General features: G+C 30.4%; 1 protein-coding gene across 7 annotated transcripts in view; it reads right to left on the bottom strand.

Moving 5' to 3' along the window:
- Positions 1-2,565: 2,565 nt before the first annotated feature.
- The window catches only part of LOC134687095 (mitogen-activated protein kinase kinase kinase 7-like), a 65,403-nt gene continuing 43,076 nt past the window's right edge, over positions 2,566-24,892 (bottom strand). For 5 of the 7 annotated variants that reach the window (XM_063547074.1, XM_063547077.1, XM_063547076.1 and 2 more), the window contains 3 exons: positions 10,214-10,307; positions 4,926-4,996; positions 2,566-4,407 (listed from right to left, as the gene is read on the bottom strand). In XM_063547074.1, coding sequence (XP_063403144.1) covers positions 4,401-4,407; positions 4,926-4,996; positions 10,214-10,307 — 172 coding nt within the window. In that variant the 3' untranslated portion in view covers positions 2,566-4,400. Of the gene's footprint in view, positions 4,408-4,919; positions 4,997-10,213; positions 10,308-24,892 lie in introns of those variants that run through there. The other 2 variants (XM_063547075.1, XM_063547078.1) reach the window with 2 other exon arrangements.

The raw sequence follows: 24,892 nt of genomic DNA, 5'->3' as shown, positions 1-24,892 counted from the left end.
CATTTGCCAGAAATTAACCAGACTATGCTATATGTACTTTTTGCAAAATATGCAAATGTAACGAATAACAATTGATGTTCCAGATTCTTGGGAATTCAAAAATACATAACTCTTCTGGTTAAAGGTTACCTCCTTGTGAAGAAGGATTAAAATGAATAACCCATAGCAATGCGATGAATTATTTAGTGTTATTTCTGTAAAATAATTACTAACACCAGCCCAAAGATTATAATCTTGAGCTTTTTTGTATAATTATGAATATTGCCTTAACATTAATTTTTAGATATGAATTATGGTAACCTTCCTATTTACCATGTATGTTTTGTAATTACATGTCAGAATATTTTGTATATGGAGGGGAATGGGGTCATAAATGACACATAGAACTGATTATAATTATAAAAATACAAAAACTTTAATATACAGAATGAGTTTTAAAATAATTATTTCTTTTTCTAATACGTTTTCCTATTTATTTGTATTGTAGTCCTGTAATATTATGTTTTCATTTCAATGTTATAGTTTAACATTGCCATTAAAGTGCGAGGTTTGGCATGCCACAAAACCAGGTTCAACCCACCATAAAAAAAATTTAAATGTCCTGTACCAAGTCAGGAAAATGGCCATTGTTATATTATAGTTCGTTTCTGTGTGTGTAACATTTTATAGTTTCCGTTGTGTCGTATGTTTTCTCTTATATTTGAGTTTGAATTCACATACTATAAGACGTGTCACGGTACCTTTCTATCCCAAATTCATGTATTTGGTTTTGATGTTATATTTGTAATTCTCATAGGATTTTGTCTAATGCTTAGTCCGTATCTGTGTGTGTTATATTTTGTTGTGTCGTTGTTTCGGTTTTAGTTTGTTACCCAAATTTTGTTTTTTGTCCATAGATTTACGAGTTTTGAACAGCGGTATACTACTGTTGCCTTTATTATTATCATAATACAAACGACAACAAATCACTATTTAAAAGGCCTCAAGTATATCATTTTTTTAAAACTGACTCGCACTCAATAGCCAGTTTAGGTCGGTAAAAACTTCATCACCATTTTCAAAACATATGGTCTAGATATGCAAGGGGAGAGGTAAGTACAAAAAGATTATCTGTGATTGTGTCACTCACCTGGTGAAAACATTATTTGTAGACCTTACATATATCCACATACTATAGAAATACTAACATGTTTAACCTAGTGTCTAGAGTTTGCCAAACAGCCAAAATTTACAAATATCAACATTACAAGGGCAATAACTCCAAAGCAGGTGTTCAAATGTTCAGAGAATACACATCTCATTTACGAAGTATACTTTTTGTCTAGCTTCTATAATTTTCAAAGGGTTAATTTTTTAATTATTTTTTTCTATCTTTGTTTCTCCTACATATTTTCAAACAATGGCAAGGATATGCAAAACAAGTTTAAAATAAAGATATCAGAGGCAAACCCTCAAAAACGCAGGTGGAGAGAATTGTCCAATAAATAAAGGCAACAGCAGTATACCGCTGTTCAAAACTCATAAATCCATGGACAAATAAACAAATTCGGGGTAACAAACTAAAACTAAGGGAAACGCATTAAATATAAGAGGAGAACAACGACACAACATTAAAATGTAACACACACAGAAATTGGCTAAGCATTAGACAAAATCCTATGAGAATAACAAATATAACATCAAAACCAAATACATGAATTTGGGATAGATAAATACCTTGACACGTCTTATAGTAATGTGAATTTACACTCAAAATTAAGAGAAAACAAACGACACAACGGAAACACGTTTAAATGTAATGTTCAGGGAAGATAAAACTTGGGTGTTCTGATCATTTCTGGCCTGTCAGATATTTTGCAATTTATTTGAGTTCAAGAAATATTAACTAAAACTGTACATAGACCTTATGTTCTCTTGTTAGACATGGCAGCAATTTTAGTTGATAAACCTGGCCAAAAATCACAAAGTTTAAAAGTTGAAATCCTACAGATGAAGTGGAAAACTTTTTTTTCAATCCATTGAGTAGTTTTTAGAGGGAAAAGTGTTTAAAGAAAATTTGATATACAATGGACCCAAAGTGATGACAAAGGCTCACATGTCTTACTCCTTGTTGTTGGTCTTGTTTTTACATCTGGGTTTTCTTAAAAACATAGAAGATTGAAGTATAGGGCCTCAGCTAGGACATACACACCAGCAATTGTATAAATCTAACAATTACTATTGTAGCGAAATAACCAGAGATTAGACAATCATCAGTCTTGCTGCTATAATTCACTTTGTTACATAACATAAACATTTCAGGTGGTACATTCACATGTCCAAGCCATTAGGTAATGGCTTCTTATAAAATTCACACTTAAAAAGCTTGCTTTTATAATGCAATTTATTCTAAAGTATCAAATAAATATTCTCATTTTGTCTCTTGTTGGCGCACTAATTCTAATCTTTAAGTGTCTCTTTGACACATTCCTATTCTGAATTTTGTTTTATTCTTCACTAACCTATTTTAGTCCTTTGTTTATTTTACCATATAACTTTATTTTTTGAAATAATGACAACAATACATTCTTTATTAATTACAATTTAATAATTAATTCAACAACTGCTGTTCATGTCAAATTTCTTTCACACATTATAGATCTTGTATACTTTGAAAAAATTATTGCACATTTTAACAAATGTTTCTTCTAAAAGCATATATCTATAAAATATTCATATAACATTTAAACAAATGATTATTTCAACAATAGCAGCTTAAAAGGGCTGATATTTAACATGATATATGTTTTTTCTTCATAAAAAAACATTGAAATTTAATTTAAAATCAGTTACGCACATCACACTTTAACTAAGTACTATCAAACTCACTAACTACGCTCAATAAGCTCATTACAATATCATGGCAATTAATATTTATATTCATAATTTATTTTTGATCTTATCTTACAAATTCTAAGGCAAATGAAATAAATCATCGTTTTTCAATATTTTGTCATTTTACATTTTACAATTGTAATGAAAGGGGGCATCATAAAATGAGACAAATTGATTGATTTAAATAAAAGTCGATTGAAAAATAAACAGGTAAAAAAAAAAATTGAATTTTTACTTTTTTAATAAATGAAAATTACACTGTAAAAATTTCTTGCTTTTTTTCATCAGGAACACTCAATCCTAAACATTAAGAAGACAAGGATGTAGACATACAAAAAAAACAAAAAATGTGTCCATACTCCATAGCATTTGGATCGGCCCCCTTACGGTCTTATTCACTATATTTAGTGGACCGTGACATTCAGGTAAAAATTCCAATTTGGCTTTAAAATTAGATATCATAGGGAATATGTGTAAAAAGAACTTTTATATCAGCTTTTCTACATTCGTTAAATTGAGGCCATGTTATTTTCTATCTAAATAATGTTTGGAATTGGGAAATACAAATGTAGTGTAATGGCTGCTCAACTGAAGAATAACGATTATGATTGTTAAGTAACATTCACTATTATTTCACTTATTTACATAAAAATGATTTTTAATAAAATAAAACAACTGAACATCATTTTGATAGTGTTTTTAAAAAAATGAAAGAGGCAGTAAGAATATTTTCTTGTATAAAACATGCATGAAAATGTTTACTGTAAATTCAGAAATTATTGCGTGCATTTATTATTGCGATTATGTCATTTTAGACCTAAATGCGATTTTTATTTTTACGATTTTGAGAAAAAATCCTGTTTAATTCATATAAAACATTTCAAAATGCGAGTTTAAATTATTGCGTTTGCAACTCTGTTGCAATTTTCGCAAAAATAAAAACCTCGCATTAATTTCTGAATTTACAGTAATTCATAACACACAAATGTTAATTTAAGACTGAAGTTACGAAACAAGAATTTAAAAAAACATATAACATCATTATTTACTGTCTGACAAAAAACAAAATAACAACATAATTTTATACATGTAGTTCCATGCAATCAAAATATACATAAATCATAATCAACATAATAAAATCTGTTAATAGCTTTTTGAAAGCTTGTCAATAAATTATTTATTCATAATCAAAATGAGTTTTTAATTCCATGATAATGTAATAACAGCCTGAAATACATGTGATATGTATTTCAAAACTGGGGTATGTTTATGTTCTAAATGAAATTAATTTTTAAGTGATAAGAAATGTACAAGCTTTGTAATCTTTCGAAGATTATTATTCATAATGAGTTCATAATGCAACATGCATTTCACTAACACAGTTGGCAGTGAATAGAAATACAGAGCTCTCATATGTTCCATTGGGAGTTGATAACTCAGTAAGATCTTCACAACAAATGATTCCATCTTTGAAGAAGAGCAAGTTTCACTGTAAATCAGGTTCCATCTTCCATAGATTATTAATGTCATCTTCTGAAGAAAAGAAAAGTGTTTTCAGAATTTCTTTTATTATAACCTTACAAATAAATGTATGTTTTAATTCAGAATTTGTTATCATTTGACTTTCTTAAATAAGAACAACCAGAAAAATTGTTGTTTCATAATCAAAATCAATATTCTACTAGAGTTCATATCTTAAATATAGCTTTTGTTTTATATTTGCCATTTTGGGGCCTTTTATAGCTGACAAAGCAGTACAATGTATATGTTTTGCTCATTGTTAAAGGCTGTATAGTTTTAAAAATGATTTGGTCTCTTGTGAAGAGTTGTCTCATTGACAGTCATACACATATTCTTATTTTATAAGAGGAAAAATTATAAAGACCAAAAAATATATAGGAGACTCATAGTAAGAGAAAATGAACAGAATTTCAATACAAAAAAGGAACAGTCAGTACAATCAACTCTCTATAACTCCAAATAAATCATAAATATCATTCCCCCTTCCAAATAGTTCTATGGTATTCCTAGGCATAATTCTTCAACATTACCTTCTTTGTTGTATCTGTCTAATTTGTTGTACCTGCTTACTCAGGTTTTGTCGTAACAGTTTAAGACTCTCCTGAAAAAGTATTCAAATATTTTTTAATGTTTTATTTACAATAAAATTGTCAATTAAAGTCACCTTTAATCTCTACAGACTAAGGGGTCATCCATAATTGTCAACCATTTTCCAAAGTGTACACAACGTACACTTGGGGGGAGGGGGTTAAAACATCAACATTTTTACCGTACACTTTTTTTTATCACTATATAAAACAGTCAGATAAGTTTCAGTATTTTTTCATTGCAAATTTCTATATTAAACTAAACTATGATAGACAGGATATTTTTTTTTTATTCAAACTGATTGCTAATCTTCTCTTGAAATCTAAAAATGGTTGATGTACACTTTTTGAGGGAGGGTGGGGTTTCTGAAAAAGTGTATGTTTTGTACACTTTGGAAAACAATTATGGATGACCCCTAAGGCTGTTCCATAATAAAATGCATGGGGAATAAGACCCCTATCACCAATAATACAAAATTTCCCTTTGATTTATAAGTTGTACTCAATTTTATAAGGACAACTGAATGCAACTACTCACAATTACTAAATAGGTCTGCTTCCCATTTCCCTACCTCAATCAATTTTGGAACAACCCTTACTGTTTTGTTCTCTTCAATATTTTGCAAACTATGTTTAACCCAGCCACATTTTTGCGCCTGTCCCAAGTCAGGAGCCTCTGGCCTTTGTTAGTCTTGTATTATTAGGTCTTTCCACTTTTCTGTGGAAAGACCTATTGTTTTTCTTCTGATTATTTTTTTTTTTTTTTTTTTTCTTCCGCCTAATTTTTTTCTTGCGATAAACATTTGTTTCGCAATATGTCGCTTAGATATTTGGTATATGATATCGAACAGTTTATGCGCTTTTGAAATTTACCCTGCGTAAACGAATACTTTTCTTTGTAGGAGTTATCTCCCCAAACACTGTTTTACTTGTTAGCGCATCTCCTTCGCAACCGTAAAAGATTATGACAAATTTATTTTACAAAATTGCTCGTTATATCCTTCGCATGATTTGTCCTATTTTGACCGATGCGATATGACCGCTCCATATGAGAGTTATTTCCCCTTATGCATCTGATATAAGTGATATGAATTTCTATCTTATAAATCATAAGTGATAGAGACCTAGGATCTTTTGATTTGAGATCCTTGGTCCCAAAAAATGAAAATTAGGTCAAGGTCAAAGGTCAAGGTCATATTCTAATATTTGAATTTGGCTTATTTTCACTTATATCCAAAGACTGTATAAGATATCAACAAATTATTTTTACTAAATTGTTAGTTGCGACATGTCGTAAGATGTAAATTTTGATTGCAAGCGTACGTTGAATGTAAAAGGGAGTTTTCTCCCCTCTTGTATTTAAAAATACGCGTTTGGTGATATAACTCATTAACTAAATATAATAAAGACATATGGTCTTTTGATTTGAGGTCCTTGGTTTATGACCTTGAAATTGATCTCAAGGTCATAGCTTAATTTGACGTTCTAGATTTTGACCTTTGCTTTTATTCTATATTTATACATGATAAAGATATACAACTTTTAGAAAAAGGTATCAAACCATTTAACCTTGTAAAAAAACAACCGGAAGTGACCTTTTGCAAACCGAAAATAGCTATTTTGTTGTACTTTATTTATATAAAAGTATATAGAACCAGATATTTTTGGAATCAGTGTCAAGTAAATATTCAAATATAATCGGAAGTAATATTTTTCAAACCGGAAGTAACAAATTATCTCCCTTATTTAAAAAAAAATGTATGGAAACAATATATTTTTGGAATCAGCTTACTAGGAGCTATCATTTGACGATTGAAATGACATTTTAAACTTAGTTTCACAACTTTTCATATCAAAATACATTGTTTTGATGGAAAGACCTTCAATTGTTCTCTGAACAATTGGTTTTTAATTTTAATTTTAGTTTCTTGTGTACAATTTGAAAATTAGTATGGCGTTCATCATCACTGAAATAGTATATATTTGTTTAGGGGCCAGCTGAAGAACACCTTCGGGTGCTGGAATTTCTCGTTACATTGAAGACCTGTTGGTGACCTTCTGCTGTTGTTTTTTCTATGATCTATGTTGTCTCTTTGATACATTCGCCATTTCCATTCTCAATTTTATAGCTGGACATGCATATGATATTCAATCTCTTTGTGAATCAGAAATATAGAAAAGCTTAAATGAAGACTGTATGTATTTACAAGTAATCATATACATGTATATATGAAAAAGAAGATGTGGTATGATTGCCAATGAAACAACTATCCACAAAAGACCAAAATGACACAAACATTAATAATTATAGGTCACCGTACGGCCTTCAACAATGAGCAAAGTCCATACCGTTTATAGTCAGCTATAAAAGGCATCGATAAGACAATGTAAAACAATTCAAGTGAGAAAACTAACGGCCTTATTTATGTAAAAAAATGATCAAGAAATAAATATATGTAACACATAAACAAACAACAACCACTGAATTACAGGCATGATAATTTGGAATTTTTGAAAAGGAAGACACCAAGTTACAAACTTATCTATACTGGTAAGTTAATTGCGGGTATTGTTATTTGTACTTTCTCATCATTTCTCAGATAATCTTATAGAAATTCTAGATTTTATATAAAAAGATTTAAACTATAATGAGGTAAAAACTATATCAGTGTCATATTCATGAATAGTTGTAAGATATCAATAACTAAACATTAAATTTTATGAAAACATAAAAAAGAAAAAACCCAAAGAAATTCGGTGAGCCACATATTTAAGGTCAATCAATCTAGTTCATTCAAGGAATGAAAGGAGACAAAATAGAGCTGTACTTGATCAATTGAAGACATTACAAAAACATGTCACCATCTTAAAGACTACCAACATGAATAGAGTAAACAAATTAACACCATAGAGTGGTAAACTGAAATATAAAACCTAAATAACACAGCCTTGTAACCAATCAATACCATGATCCTTCATCAAAGATGGCAGCACCTTGTTATCTTTTAATCATTCTACTGACAGCTTAGGTCATGAACATGCATGGTCAATGGACCACAACAAATGTCCAACTAACCATCGTTATCAGTCAAATCTAAACCTTCCTTTGAGAGAAAATCGTAAAATAATATTGAACGTGTGATATATCAACGCTTGTAATTTGAATATCATTGATTTGTTGTATATCAAGGCCTAGGACAATGATTTGCATATTTAGACCATTTTCGAATGATTTTTGTCTATATATGGATAAAACGATATCGTATAATTTGATAAACTTTGCAGAAATTCATTGACACATCTGCCTCCTCTCGAAAAATTCTATGCCTCATAAATCAGACGCTGCTCACCTTGTCAGCACATTTTTATCACATTTATCAAAATATTTATATACATACAAAGTACTTCTGACCTAAGTATTGGCTTAATGTCATTTCATACAGACCTCTCATCAGTTTCAGCAATGGTAATTAATGCTTTTCAATACTTTGGAAAAAATGTTTGAGAAAAAAATATTTCCAATAAAAAAGCAGAACAAATATTTGCCTACATATATATGGAAAGATTATTGTTCATCTATGAATTTTGCAAAATGGGAAAAGTGTTAGTTTAATGCTATAGATTAATGTAAATTGAAAGGATCCACAAAAATTGGTCAAAAGGAATGCAATAACCTAGTTTGGCAATTTGAAAGGCCAAATAAATGGTATAATCATTAGTTTATACTTAATTAGGGATTATCAAATCAAATGAGTAAGGAAAGACATTTACTGATTTTTGTATATTAGCAAAATTAAGCAAAGCTTGAAAGTTTGAAATCTCCTGGGTTTAGAACTGTAGGAGGTGTTCCAACAAAAGACTGGTACCCTTCAACCAGAAAAATCCTGGGTTTAAAACTGTAGGAGGTGTACCAACAAAAGACTGGTACCCTTCCACCAGAAAGATGCTGGGTTTAAAACTGTAGGGGGTGTACCAAAACAAGACTAGTACCCTTCAACCAGAAAGCTCCTGGGTTTAAAACTGTAGGAGGTGTTCCAACAAAAGACTGGTACCCGTCAACCAGAAAGCTCCTGGGTTTAAAACTGTAGGAGGTGTACCAACAAAAGACTGGTACCCTTCATCCAGGAAGCTCCCGGGTTTAAAACTGTAGGGGGTGTACCAACAAAAGACTGGTACCCTTCAACCAAAAAGATGCTGGAAGTTGATTTCACTTTACAATGCAATCTGGACAAGAGAAAACTACCTCCAATTTCTTAAAGATTCTGTAAAATGGTCAGATAGCATTAATACAAAATCCAAAAATTTGTGCAAGGTTCTTAAGCAATTAATAAGTTATTTATATTCTATTATTCCCACAATCCTCCAAGGTTTACTGTCGTCTGCTATATTCCATTACCAGCAGACAAATGTATTTTCCCTTGTTTGTGCTCAGACTAGGTGATACAATATAAAAACAGATGTCTCTCACGTCTCCTATGGTTTTCCATTAAAAATGTTGCCAAAAGGTTCGTATTTGTTTTCCGTGATAATATTGTGTTACATGTATCCCAGGAAATAAAAGAAAAAACATCTTCAGTGATGAAATTGATCTTCAATTACTTAAGTTTGATGCAATAACTTTTGTCTTTTACTTCATCCCTCAACAGCAGTAAAGGAGAAGTTGTCCTAACCCAGAAAATGTCCAAAATTCGAAATGGAGATTTATATTTATCACTAAAACTATTATGTGAAATCCTTTTTTCATACTATTTACTGGAAATAAGACCCAGTTCAATGGACTGATCTTTCTAAGCCTAATTCTGAGGGCAGGGGGGGGGGGATGGGGGAGCCTTCTTCAGGACATTGGGATTGGGAGTTCTTAAGCTTGGGATTTGAGATTGATCATTTCAAAAAAAAATTCAAATTTTGGGATGTCAGGATTTAAATTTCTTTAAAATTCAGGACATTGGGATAACATGTTTTTAAGCCCAGGATTTCGAGATCAGGACCCCTACCACCTTTTATGGTAGCAAAATATTTTTCAAGTGTGTAAATTCATGAAGGGTATCCTTGAAAAGGGAGACAACTTTCTTAGTCAGTTAAATGTTTGTGAAAGTCAATTTCATCAATGTTATTTCAAGCATTTAAGTGAAAAAGAATTAAAATAATCTGACTTTGTAAGCAGCTTAAACCATAATTGTGAAAATGGGTTGACACAAACCTAACAATGACTTTTAAGTCTAGGTACTTACATTTTCCTCCATCAACTGATTGTATTCATCGTATAATCTTGTACTACTTTGATGGTTCTGTTCATCTATCTCAAATTCTTTTAATAGATCATTTCTGTAACGACAAAAAATATATCATGATTAAACATATGAACTATATTTTTTTGTAAAAAAGGGTCTTCATGTACAAAAATCTCTCAAAAAGGAGTTTGGAAAAAAACCCATCTGATCCCCAATTTGATGAAGAAAAACATTCTGATCAAGCAGATGACCATGCAATATTCTGAATCTAGATTTTCCACATACCTTGTAATATTCAATTTTGAATAAAATAATTTGATTGAAAGGGCTTGAAAAAGTAAATACAATGTATAAATGTTTGCAATATTATTTTTTTTACTCAGAAAAAAAACCCATACCCCTACACCTTGAAGTGATAGATTGCTCCTTTGGAGGTACACACTATTTATGTAAATTTTTGTGACTACTTATATACACTAGAAGTCATATGTCTGTCACATTCAACCTGAACTATAAAACCAATGATGATTTCTAAATTTGAACTCATAGAAAGTAGCCAAACATAATTACCGGTATATAGAACATCTTAAACACCAGATGCTTCGCAGGGCGTAGCTTTATACGACCGCAGAGGTTGAACCCTGAACGGTTGGGGCAAGTATGGACACAACATTCATGCTGGATTCAGCTCTAAATTTGGATTGTGATTAAATAGTTGACACAGCATAGGTTTCTGACACAGAATGAATGTGTTCTAATGAACTTAAAATTTTTGTTTTCTCTTAAAGCAATTCACTATGCTGTTCAATATTAATCCTCTCAAAAAAATGTTTGAAGAAATTTTCTTTTTATTTATGAAATTTCAAATGAGAAAAATTGAACCCAATTTTTTAATCACATCCCCCTTTCCCTTATTCCAAAACTAATCTCAATTAAAATATTCTAATGGAGTTTGCAACAATAACTACTCATTTAAATACATCATAAAATATTAAGATGAAAAAAACTGCTTGTTATCACTGAATGGTAAAGATTATTTAAATTTATCAGTTGGTAGTAAAAAGTGAATATAAATTGTATATTGTATATAACAAAGATTTAAGTTGATTCTGGACAAAGAAAGATAACTCCAATTAAAAAAAAATCTTGCAATAAGATATTTCTTGCTTACTATTTTGGACAAAGAAAGATAACTCTAATTAAAAAAAAAATTGCTATTTCACAATATTGTGAAATTAGATATTTCTTGCCATTGCACAATACTGTGCAATTGATAAGACTTGCCATTCCACAATACTTAATATAATAATTTTAGATCCTGATTTGGACCAACTTGAAAACTGGGCCCATAATCAAAAATCTAAGTACATGTTTAGATTCAGCATATCAAAGAGGCCCAAGAATTTAATTTTTGTTAAAATCAAACTTAGTTTAATTTTGGACTCTTTGGACCTTAATGTAGGCCAATTTGAAAACGGGACCAAAAATGAAGAATCTACATACACAGTTCGATTTGGCATATCAAAGAACCCCATTTATTCAATTTTTGATGAAATCAAAAAAGTTTAATTTTGGACCCTGATTTGGGCCAACTTGAAAACTGAGCCAATTATAAAAAATCTAAGTTCATTTTTAGATTCAGCATATCAAAGAACCCCAAGGATTCAATTTTTGTTAAAATCAAACTAAGTTTAATTTTGGACCCTTTGGACCTTAATGTAGACCAATTCGAAAACGGGACCAAAAGTTAAGAATCTACATACACAGTTAGATTCGGCATATCAAAGAACCCCAATTATTCAATTTTGATGAAATCAAACAAAGTTTAATTTGGGCCCCTTTTTCCTAAACTGTTGGGACCAAAACTCCCAAAATCAATACCAACTTTCCTTTTATGGTCATTAACCTTGTGTGTAAATTTCATAGATTTCTATTTACTTATACTAACGTTATGGTGCGAAAACCAAGAAAAATGCTTATTTGGGTCCCTTTTTGGACCCTAATTCCGAAACTGTTGGGACCTAAACTCCAAAAATCAATACCAATCTTCCTTTTGTGGTCATAAACATTATGTATCAATTTCATTGATTTCTATTTACTTAAACTAAAGTTATTGTGCGAAAACCAAGAATAATGCTTATTTGGGCCCTTTTGTGGCCCCTAATTCCTAAACTGTTGAAACCAAAACTCCCAAAATCAATCCCAACCTTTCTTTTATGGTCATCAACCTTGTGTCAAAATTTCATAGATTTCTAATAACTTAAACTAAAGTTATAGTGCGAAAACCAAGAAAATGCTTATTTGGGCCCTTTTTGGCCCCTAATTCCTAAAATGTTGGGACCAAAACTCCCAAAATCAATACCAACCTTCCTTTTATAGTCATAAACCTTGTGTTGAAATTTCATAGATTTCTATTCACTTTTACTAAAGTTAGAGTGCGAAAACTAAAAGTATTCGGACGACGATGACGACGACGACGACGCCAACGTGATAGCAATATACGACGAAAATTTTTTCAAAATTTGCGGTCGTATAAAAAGTACAATCAACATTTATATTCTTGTAACTACTATTGACTGATATCACCTGTACATTTAGAAACTCGTAAATTAACCTCGTTATGGTTATTATAAGGTCGTTCCTCTACTCATCACACAAATTAATATTAGATTTTTTAACCATTTGACCTGGGTGAATGTTTAACCTCACTTCCAAAAATTAAGTTAATGACTTCCAAATATTTCCTGAATCTTAAGATTCATTCAGAATCTCATTTAGTACACATCAACAGTAAGGAACTATTTACTAGAAGTCAATTATGTGAGGTGCAAAAATTTGTGCCAGTGGCTAATTTATCATTAGCCGCTTAAGGTGGTACCTAACTCTACAGAGATAACCCTGTAAAATCAACTAAACGTTTTAATTACATTGTGTTGTAAAGGGAATATTAAGCTTCTCAATGATCAAAATTGGTGTTTGTTAAACTGCTATATAACCAGTGTAATTTTTCTAACAAAACGGTTGGTTCAAAATTTTTGATTCTTTTTATATTTTTGTTAAAGGATCAAAGTAAATACTTTGTCAAAATTTTATGAAAATTAAACGAGTCAAATTAATTTTAGTGAAAGTGTTAGGTACTACCTTAAATACTATTGTTTCCAAATGACCATGGCTGTTTAAATGTAGTTTACAAAAAAAAAGAGTTCAAAGTTGAAGTTTAAAATGGGTAGACAGTTTATATTGTAAAATGTTACAATTTAAAGTTCAAGGTCAAATTTAAATTAAACTAACAGTAGCTACAGTAGGGCTTACAGAAATTGACTGTGGCTGTTTGCATGAAAATTGACAAAAAAAGAGGTCTGACATATAAAGACATTAATAAGGGTAAAATGTCAAAATTTGAATTCCAAGGTCATATTCAAATTAAACTGACAAGTGGCAAGACAGTTATTGCGAAACCTATCATAGTTTTCCATAGATTCACCTGCAAGTTACCTGTCCATTTAAACTTTTGTAAGTTCTATTGTCCCATCTAACAAATACAACAGGTATTGTTCTCTGTATAGTTTATTCAATGGGAACTTTAAATTTCTTCTAGGAGAAATATATCACTCACTGATTAATTTACCTGACCAAAAAATTGAACTGTCAATGATGGAAATACATGTACAAATAAGGAATTATAAAACTGCATGTGATGTTGTATTTATTCAATCAATAACACATTTTCAATTTGTTTCATATAAACACTAGTTTAAAAATTAAAAGTTGATTTCTGATCAAATTTCAACATTTTACCTATTAAAATTTGCTATTTTTTAGTCTGTTCACCAATAAAATTTCGAAATGATAATGTTTAAATAAAGGTCTTCATAAATGTATTCTTTATACTGAAGAACCACGAAATTTTTTTTTGGTCAGGTGCACGAATCTGATCATGGGTCACATTATGTTACAGAGTATCTGAAAAATAAAGTCATTCAATCACCAATATTATGGGCTATGTATTTAGCCCAATATCCAAAGTAATTGTTTCCAAATTTATAGAGCTGTAGAAAATCTGTATCTTACTTTTATTTAATGTGAAAAATATTTTTTATGTTCATAACCAGTGTCCTTATTTGTTCAAAATACCGATACCAGGTCAACTTTAGTAGAATAATTGGTGTGTATACTGTTTACAAGAACAACCTTAACACACTATTATCCACTTTGTATTTTTTTTGGCAAACAGTAATAAATAAAATACATAAAATGTTTGGACACCGTTATGAACAGAAATATTGTTCTCAAATCTATCATTATGTTCCCTGTGTGAATAAACAAACATTTCAATCGCTTTATAGGTTAATTTATTGTATAAAACAATACCAAATTATAGCTTAAGGACTAAACAAAAACTTACATTCTGTTAATAAAACCATGATTATAGACATTTTTAAAACGTTCATAACAATATTTCAAAACTGTGCTTCCGTCGTTATCATGGTTATGAACAAAAACATTTTCCCAAAATTCAAATGAAAGTCGCAAATTGCTAGCAATTTCAACAACTCCTCTTTTAAAGACAACATAAGATTTCTTGGAAAAACAACTAATTTATCATTTATTACTCAAAATCATATAAAAATAATCAAATAATAATCGTTCATAACAACAGACACAAAAATAATGTGTCTTCAAATTATTAACAATGCTGATATCGAAAATTTAATCTTCATGCCAAAAGTTATAAATGTGTAACGTGATAAAATAAAATCAGACATCGAATGTTTTCGAATATGTTTAAAAGAAGCACCAGTAATCCATTTTATTTATTAAAAAACAGATTTACAACATTTGTTCATAACTCCAATACTGTAAGCTAGTGTTAAGAGTTATGAACGGCATACTTTACTCTATTTAAAGTTTATTATACATCCTAGATTTACAATTTTGACATTAAAATATTATTTAGACTTAAAGAGGATGTTGTATTTTCGGTTTCAATGTTGAACAAGTTTCATTTCAAGTTTAAATTTTAAAATATGTCTTGTTCAAAACTATGGAAACCATGACCCTTTCCGCCAAGTCGGTATAAAAAACTGAATTTTTCCAAACTGCAAAGACTATAACACTGTTAATTACATTACATTTATTTAATAGTTACTATACTTTTATAAAAAGTTCATTTGACACTGATACTGTTCACAAGAATCTTGAAAATTCATTAAAACTAGCTACTCTTTCTTTTCTTGCGTTCATAACTACGCATTCTATGGACGGACACCAACGTTGTGTAGGTGGTCACATCTCTGTGTGTAGTTACATCAATTTGATAACTATGTCATTACCTTGTGTGTACTGGAATGTTCCATTCCATATTTTGGGGGAGAACATTGAATGGCTAACAACGGATTTATTACGTATTTTTACGTTCATAACAACTGGACACCTCGAAAACCTGATTGACAATGTGGTCAATGATAGTTGTTCTTTTTAGACTACGTGCTTAATTCAACTGCTTGCTCGATAATATTAGATTAACAATGATTTTTTTAGTTGTAGCTCTAATTAAGAATGTAAACATTAAGATAATTTTGACATTTTCTTCCAACGTTTTATTGGACACCGCTGTTATGAACATGATTAGTTTTTTTGACGATATATTCTGACTGAACTAAATGATAGAATATGACTGTAGTGCAAGAAATGGCAATTCATGTGTCAGTTTTATTCATTTTTATAAAGCACTGTTCATTATTCACAAACATGTTTAATACAGAGCCTTCTAAAAATCTAAGGTGGTGGAATGTAACATTTCCGGTTCGAAATTTAGACATTTTTTTGGAAAAAATGTTCAAATAAAAAAACATGGAAGAATTATTTCTCCCATCTTTGGTATTATCAGATTCCTTGGTTTCTAATCTTTTTTGCCATATACAGTTATCCAGGTAACAACATATGGAACAAATAGAAATTGACAGATTTTTAGTCACATGTAGTGATGTACCCATGATCAGATTCGTGCACTCAGGCAAATTAATCAATGAGTGAAAAATTTCTCCTAGAAGAAATTTAAATGTCCAAGTGAATAAACTACACAGAGAACAAAAGCTATTGTATTGATTCAATGGGACAGGTAAACCTGCAAAAGTTTAAATACCTTGGTCAAGAGCAGACGACTCTGTGGAAAACTTTGATTTGGTTCGCTATAACACCATAGAGTTTTGTGATATGGAAAACTTAAAAATTTAAAAACGATTTCCAAAAATCCAAAAAATTCTAAGCCATTTTATGTCTAAAACTTAGCAATGAAGCAAATTAAGTGAGCTGATTTCAGTAGAATTCATTATAAGAAGTTTGACCTTTTTTTCACTATCTAAATTAAGTCAGTAAATAAGAAAAGAATTGAAGTCTTGATCAAATTTAACTGTTTTTGGCTGGGGTAATTAGCATGTAATATTTTCCTGATTGCTGATAGATCTAACAAATTAGTATTTAAGTGATATTGATAAAACTTAGAACTTTTCAACCTTTTTCTCCATCCATGTCTAAATAAGGTATAGATAGAGTTCTGTGATATGGACAACTAATATTAAAATTGCAAGTAGTTTAACTGAAGAGAAAGACCAAATCATTAGTCTTAGCCACTTTATGTCTGAAACTTTGCTATGAGGCAAAGAGATTTTAGTAAAATTCATTATACGAAATTTGACTTTTTTTCACTATCTAAAAAGTCAGTAAATAATAAAAGAATCAAAGTCTTGATCAAATTTAACTGTATTTGGCTGGGGTAATTAGCATGTAATATTTTCCTGATTGCTGATAGATCTAACAAATTAGCATTTAAGTGATATTGATAAAACTTAGAACTTTTCAATCTTTTTCTATCGACATTCATACATAGCGGAAAATGAATTTATCCCTACTGCCTGCTGTATAAACAGTGTGGATCTATGGAGATTAAAATTTGATGGTTACCGAAATACGACTAATTTCTCGATGTTTATTACATTTACGTCAATGTCTCACCACATTTGGCGAAGTAATTGACAACTACATTGCTATATTTGAACATTTTGTGGATTTTTTAGTTGTCTGTTTTTCGGCTGTGTTATCAAATTTGTGACATGCTGCTGTGCTTTTTCTAATTTAATGGTCTGGATATGCTTCTTAGTTTGTCTAATCTAAATTTTCTTTAATCAAAAGTAGCATGTGTGGTCAAATCTATTACCAAAAACTTAAAATATATCTCACTGCAAATTTGTATAGGAATAAAGTAATTTCTTTATTTGCCTTTCTTCTCTTGCACGATCTCGTTTAACTTTGAATTCATACTAGACATTTTTATAGAATGAAAAACAAGAACTGCGAAAAAAAGTATGAAAATTGTAAAAAAAGTTGCATTATTTGCCCAAAAAAACAAAAAAATTTGGTATGATTTTTATGAAATAATGCAGTATATATCTGAAAATTAATTTTGAAAAAGAACTTATACATTAATGTTAGTGTTAAAATTAAAACTTGATTTTTTTTTTACCATCCAAATTAAGACTGATGATGACGATCATACATATATGACAGAATAAAGCCTTAATTACACCACAGTCTTAAGTCGGTACCTAACACTAAAAGGGAGATCACTCTGTAAAATCAGCTAAACATTTTTATCACGTTGCGTTGAAAGGGAACATAAAGCTTTTCAATGATCAAAATTAGAGTTTGTCAAACAGCTATATAACCAGTGTAATTTTTCTGATAAAATGGTTGGTCCTAATTCTTTGAAATTTTTAAGGTCTTTCCTCTTCCCGAGGAAAGACCTTATTGTTTTTCGCATGTTTTTTTTTTTTTTTTTTTTTTTTTTTTTTTTTTTTTCATCCAGCATTTGTTTGACATGGCCTCCCCTCGTTTCTATTGGAGTTATCAAAACCAAATATGGACCATCGGTAGACCTCATTATGAAGTATTACCAGATGAGGCTGTGTAGGATTTCATCATTCCCTTTAGAAGTTATCTCCCTTTAATTGATTTTTTTCAACATGGCCCCCCCTCGTTGTTTTTAAAGATATCATGATCTTATTTGGACAATAGGTACATCTCATCATGATGTATTACCATATGAGGCTGCATAGAATTTCATCATCCCCTTTGAGAGTTATTTCCCCTTGAAACAATTTCTTTCCTTTGCTCATTTCTCAAAAAATGTTAGAGATAGAATCGATTTGAAAACGGCAACATGTACAGGAACAGATGGCAATGTTAATGAACATATACAATCATTTTGTTATTAACCCTTATAAGGAGTTATTCCCCTTGAAAAATTGTATACAATTTTAGAAAAAATCTATTTCGAGAACTGGAAGTCGTAGAGACTTGGGACCTTCACCAATAATCTTTAATTCATGTGACCTTCAATATGCACCCAAAGTCAAAGGTCACAGAGTGCAAAAAAAAATTACGCTGCAATTTCAAGCTTACATATTAGGAAAACGATAAGACTTTGCTGCCTACATACAGCGTATAAAATGTTCCTCTCGACGAACTCTACATTTTATATAATAAGCCCAAAAATGTCCGACCGTCTGTTCAAAAGTTACAACGGGATGATTCTTAAAAGTATAGTATTTTGTGTATATCTTTTTAAAGGTAACATATATCAACCTACTATAAACTGCAAAGATGATCAGTAGTTCAAGACCTTCAATTTGAGGTCAATGTCAGGTCATGATGAAATTTCACCTTGACCTTCACAGTATACTATGACCTTGACCTTGTGATATTTGAAAGGTCAAGTGGTCTTGAGTTGAATGGTGATAGTCCCATGTCTCTACGACTTCCGGTTCTTAAGTTTGGTATTGCATCATATATTTGATGATTAATTGTGACCTTGGTGAACTTTGAAATTGTCCCAATTCTTTTTCTATGATGTTGTCCTTTAACTGTAGATCATTTATCATTTAACAGATTTGAGATATCTATTGTCGTTTTAGAGATAATGCAGTTTGAAATTTTTCGAGCGGCGGCAAGTATTTCTGAAACAACAACAGCTAACCACTTAAAATGTTTAAGAAATTGAAGAGATTGACATAGTTATATGTTTAACCAAATACCAAAAACATTCCATGGAAAAAAAAACACCCAAATATAAATTTGAAATTTTCATGTTTTGCATTGACTTTGTGAGTTTCATAACTTCTATTTATATAGTTGATATTGCATCATTTTTTGCACTTTGTCAAATGGGGTCATCTGATATATCAAATTGAAGGTCTCAATAAACTCTACTTAAAAATGAAAATTTTAAACCTCTTTTTCATCCCAGGTGGAAGGGTGGGGTCATTTAGTGCAAAAATTCAAATTTCTCAGATGGTAAGGTTGTCGCATATCAAATGAAAGAACATAAAGCGTACATTTCAAATTTCAAATTGACGTCCCCCAAAAATTGATTAGATGGGGTCATTGAGTGCAAAAAATAAATGTTCTTTTACGATAGGGTTGTTGTATATCAAATGAAAGGTCATGATGAGGTTATTAAGTGCAAAAATCAAACTTTTTAAAACATGGCGTTGTCGCATATCAAATGAAAGCTCATCTACCCTGTGTTACATATATCATACTTCCGATCTAAAAAATGTAGGCGGATGAGGTCATTAAGTGTAAAAAGCGAAAAGTTACAGAAGGTATGCTTGTCGTATATCGAAAGAAAGGTCGTACAAAGAACATTACGAAAACATCACTTTTACAGGAAAGACCTTTCAATTGTTTTACAAACAATTGAGATACTAGTTATATATATTTTTGTAAAAGGGTCAAATTAAATATTTTGTCAAAATTTTATGAAAATTAAACGAGCCAAATTAATTTTAGGGAAGGTGTTGGGTACCTGACCTTAACAAGTTTTAAAACCACATTTGCAGGTTATAAAGCCACAATAATAATTATTGTACTCTTAACAAGTCCTAAAGACAACCCACAAGTTTTCTAACAAAGTCTTCATTTGGTTGATTAGGGGAAATGTCTGTAACCTATTATAAACTCCTGCTTGCATACTATTATGTTTTGTTTTGTCTCCCAACAGGTGTAATTTCTATCATGACAAACTATTTTACACCAGATTTGCATGACAAAATCCCATAATCCTTGTGCACCAATATTATCATTGAAGCTTTAAATAACATGCTGCCAAATTTCCAATCAATCAGTCGTGCATGTATAATTTATAAATTACTGACAATTGATAGAATTTGTGCAGTTTGGGAATTTTCTAAATCTAAAATTTCATTGTATAATATATCAATATAACTAATTCTTTTTCCTCTGAGAAATTATCATTGAGGATACTGTCAAATTACATTAATTTTTAAATCATTTTTTTACATGTTATACAATTTATGTACTTTTGTTTGAAACGTAATTTGCCTGAGTGTAGGGGTTGTTTTGATAGCTGTACCATGCATAGTGTAGATAAATTTAAAAGAGCTAACATGCTTCTGATTTAATCATCAAAATTGGTGTTTATATAATTATCTCCCCTTAGAGATGGTCAAAGGACCTCATTTTTTATTTCATGAATAACCCTTTATATATAAATTTGGTGCCATACCAATTAGAGTTATATACAGAATAAGATGGAGTATGTTTCTAAATATTAGCCCTTCTCAAAACTAAGTTCAACCAAATATGTCTAATTAAGACGTGGAAAGGGCTTACATAGACTATGCCTGTTGCCCATTCCAATTCAATTTATTTGAAAAAAATATTGTTTAAACTAAACTAAAGACTCTGACAATAATTTTTTCAAAGGATAAACTTTATATTTATAATCAAGCACAAATGGTGCACAAAAAACTACAAGATATTATGGATGCTTAAAAAGTAGTTTTTTGGTATGCACTTTACATCTGTTGTCAATAAATTTTCAAATCTTAAGATGTTCACAGAACTGTAAAATTGTCCAATATAAATGCCAAGGATACAGTAATACATTTTCTTCCTACAGGGATAATTGTAATAAGTTATTTCCACTAAATCATAAATGGAAGTTTCAGTAAATAAGATAATATTTTTCCTCGTCCATTATTATATATATCTGTCATTAGTGTTTGCTGGTTGAATTACTTACAATGACTTTGACCTTGGGTTGTTGTAGAAAGGTCACGGCAGCCATCATAAATCTATTGGATACTGGGTTTTCATGAGTTTTTATAATAGATTTATGTGATGGTAACTGACTGGTCCATAATTACAACACAGATAACATTAATGGAATTGTTCGTAATAGATCTGATTCATAAGATTTGTGTCTTAATGCCTAAAATGTGTACAATTCAGTAACTCCTAACAATTTAAGTTATTTTTTTTACAAAAGATAGTTTATTTCTAATCTAAGACCTTTAAAGAATGAAAGCAATAAACTTTCGGAAAAGATTAGGGTTGATTTTATTTACAAAATTACTTGTATTATCTCTCATAGAAAAGCAAATTCAAGACACTACACAATGCTTTATCAGATGAAACTCTGTTCATGAATCAATGATTTCTTAGTTAGCTGGAGCCAGGTTCATAAAGGTTATATTGGGCCATTTTACAAATTTTTCATTTCAAACACAAAATTTGTAGAAAAGTGCACAAGAAATGATGTGTTCTCACTGAGAGCAAGTATCTTAATACCAGACCCCAAGGATAACTGAGTCTATACTGAACTTTAATTTTCACTCTTGATCTAAAATTTGAACACAGTTCTATAATTATTTAATTATCAAGCTCTTAATTGCACTTGAACTTTTTTATTGAGCCATAGACCGTTTTGTCATTTTTCAGTTATGTGACTGAATTCATGCATAGCTAATTATAATCTGGCCAGACTTCTGGTAACATAGATATCACTATACTTTAAGTATCCTATTCAAACCCTCTTGGTGCTAATACCAGACCATTTGGTGTTGCAGAACTCATTCATGCTCTATTTAGTAATTAGGGGACACAAACAATGACACATTGGAATAGTTTACAATTGATTAATAAAATTGAGAATGGAAATGGGGAATGTGTCAAAAAGACAACAACTTGACCATGGAAAAGACAACAGCAGAATGTCACCAACAGGTCTTCAATGCAGCGAGAAATTCCCACACCCGAGAAGGCTACAAGAGAATCAAAATATGTGCAAGTGTTGAACAGTTGCTGTCTCATTGGTATTGACCTAGCTTATATAAAGTTTATTCTCATTTCAAGATCCCAAATAAATAAAACACATTTTTTCTTATCTAAATAAAGATATATCTAAGAAGTGTTAGTTAAAAAATAGCTTATATTTTAAGACTGACACACTCTAGACAATTAGGCTAGATTTTTTTATATACCAATAAATCAACCTAAATGTCTATTTCCAGAAAAAGGTTAGAATTAGGAAATAACACAAGGAACAAGATCAATTATACAGGGAACCAGTTCAGCGACCAGGTCAACACAATTGTTAATGCTTTCTATATGGAAAATGTAAACCAAAACTGTTTTTATATAATTGGGTTTCAGTAAGGAAGATGATTTACGAAAATTTCCTGACTAGTAAAAAAACACGTTAATAAAAAAGTCTTGATATAGATACTGAAATTGACCATTGGGAATATAATAAAACAAGTCACATGGTGATGAATTGGCACAGGAAATGGATTTGGCTATCCCTAAAAATATGATCTACTATAGCAATCTATTAAAGGATGTTATTTGTAAAATACATAAACTTTTTTACATTAATTGATTTACATAAATTTACATAAAAGTGCAAATTAAAGCAAAGTAAATATGCACATTAAAACAATAAGATTGGAAGTTTGATTTTCATCTCCTAAATATTCAGGGGCAAAATTTTCATGCCAAAGTATAACTTCTTGACAAGAAAAGTTCATTAGGGAGGCTCTTTACAGTGGGTTTATAAGACAGAAATATTGCTAGGGTTTATTATAAATAGTCCTTGGCACTATAATGCACTCTGCATCAATTATAAAACACAACAAACAGAACATCAGCGTTTATCACTCATTAATGTAAGCCCCAACTAACAAATTATTGGAAACCAATACACCTTATTACTCATTTCAATTAAAAACTTTGGGCTTGCTTTCTCTTTGCTAAAAAGCCTTGTAAAAAAGACTTCAATTAAACGGAAAGAAGAATTTACCAAGAAAGCTGAGATCTCTACAAGTAAAACAAAATACTTTCATCCTATAACTCATCCTGAACAGCTAATTCTCTCTCTTACTGGAGATCAATGTTAAAAGATATGATTTACTCGCATTTCTTAATTTGCCTTTTCAGTTCAATTCACTAGGGGGAAACTGTTATGACTAATTTACAGAGGCATTATGGGAAAACAAGAATTAAACATGCAAACATTAGTTCTCTTTTTTGCAATTTTTTTATGTAACTGAGATGAATTAATGTTCTTAAGAGTCAACAGCACTGATGCTTTATGTAAGAATGAATTTCTATGAATAATATAAGATTTTTTTATTGAAATAATTTAAATGATTTATTTATTCACAGAAGATATTCATAATTTGAAATGTTTTGTTTGATTTACCCAGAGAATTATTGCACTAAATCTATATGCATTGATTAATTTTAGTTTAGCTTGAAAGTTTCAGAACTGTTGTGCAATACAACTTGCACATGCTGGATACATGACTAGATGAATTTCGTAATCTTTATGACTTATTATTTCATACCTAATGAAATCTTCCCATGGACATTAAGCAACCAACAATCTATCAATCAATCTGATCAAGTATGAACATGGGCTCAGTGAACTGAATTCCTAAAAATATTCTGCCAAACAATTTGTCATTCATATAGTTTCAAATGTTGGTTTTTTTTTCTAATGATATTTTTTAAAGAAGCGAACTGATTTGGAAATAGCCAGTCTGCATCATAAGCTAATTTTCACGAGAAACAGCTTTTCAAACTGATACTCCAATGTTTGCAAGAAACAACTTGTAACCCAGCATCTTATTATCAACTGTAAAAGTACTTTTAAAAGCAGAGGACATTTTTTTTTCCCGCCTATGGACAAGTCGAAAACAATTGCTTTCTTTCAATTTTAGCATTACATATAGTGGCAGCTGAGGGTGAAACAAACAATTTTTTTTTCTCACAATCAAAAACAAATTATTTTTTTTTCTCAAAAAACTAAAAACAAACTTTATTTTACCCCCCCCCCCCCCAAGAAATCAAATGGTTGCTGCCTAACAATAAAACATATTTTATTCATCACAGTTTTCATTTATCTATGATCTGAATAGTAGACAGAGCCATTCAAAAATTACTGCAGTTTACTATGTCTAAATTTAGATTTGCAGACAGACAATTTAGAATCCAAATCACTCCTACAAATGATGACATATCAAATTAACAGGTCAAATTGATTATAGTTACAACTTTTAAATAGGTCCCATGGGGACAAATATTTCTCACTGAAAACTTCCTGATACATAATTCATTTATTCTTTAAAATATGGCATTTAACTCAAAATTTCCCTTGCGTCCACTTCTATATTTCTATATAACTTCCTGAAAATTTTTGCTGACTTGTATATGTATGTAAATCATATTTATCAAAGTGACGTAACTCAATTTAAATTTCAATGGCATTCAAATTACAGTTGAAAAATATTAATTTAACAGGAATAGGATGAGGTG

Source organism: Mytilus trossulus, chromosome 10, assembly GCF_036588685.1.
Source record: "Mytilus trossulus isolate FHL-02 chromosome 10, PNRI_Mtr1.1.1.hap1, whole genome shotgun sequence".
NCBI classification, from domain to species: Eukaryota; Metazoa; Mollusca; class Bivalvia; order Mytilida; family Mytilidae; genus Mytilus; species Mytilus trossulus.
This window is presented reverse-complemented; position numbering and strand designations above follow the sequence as displayed.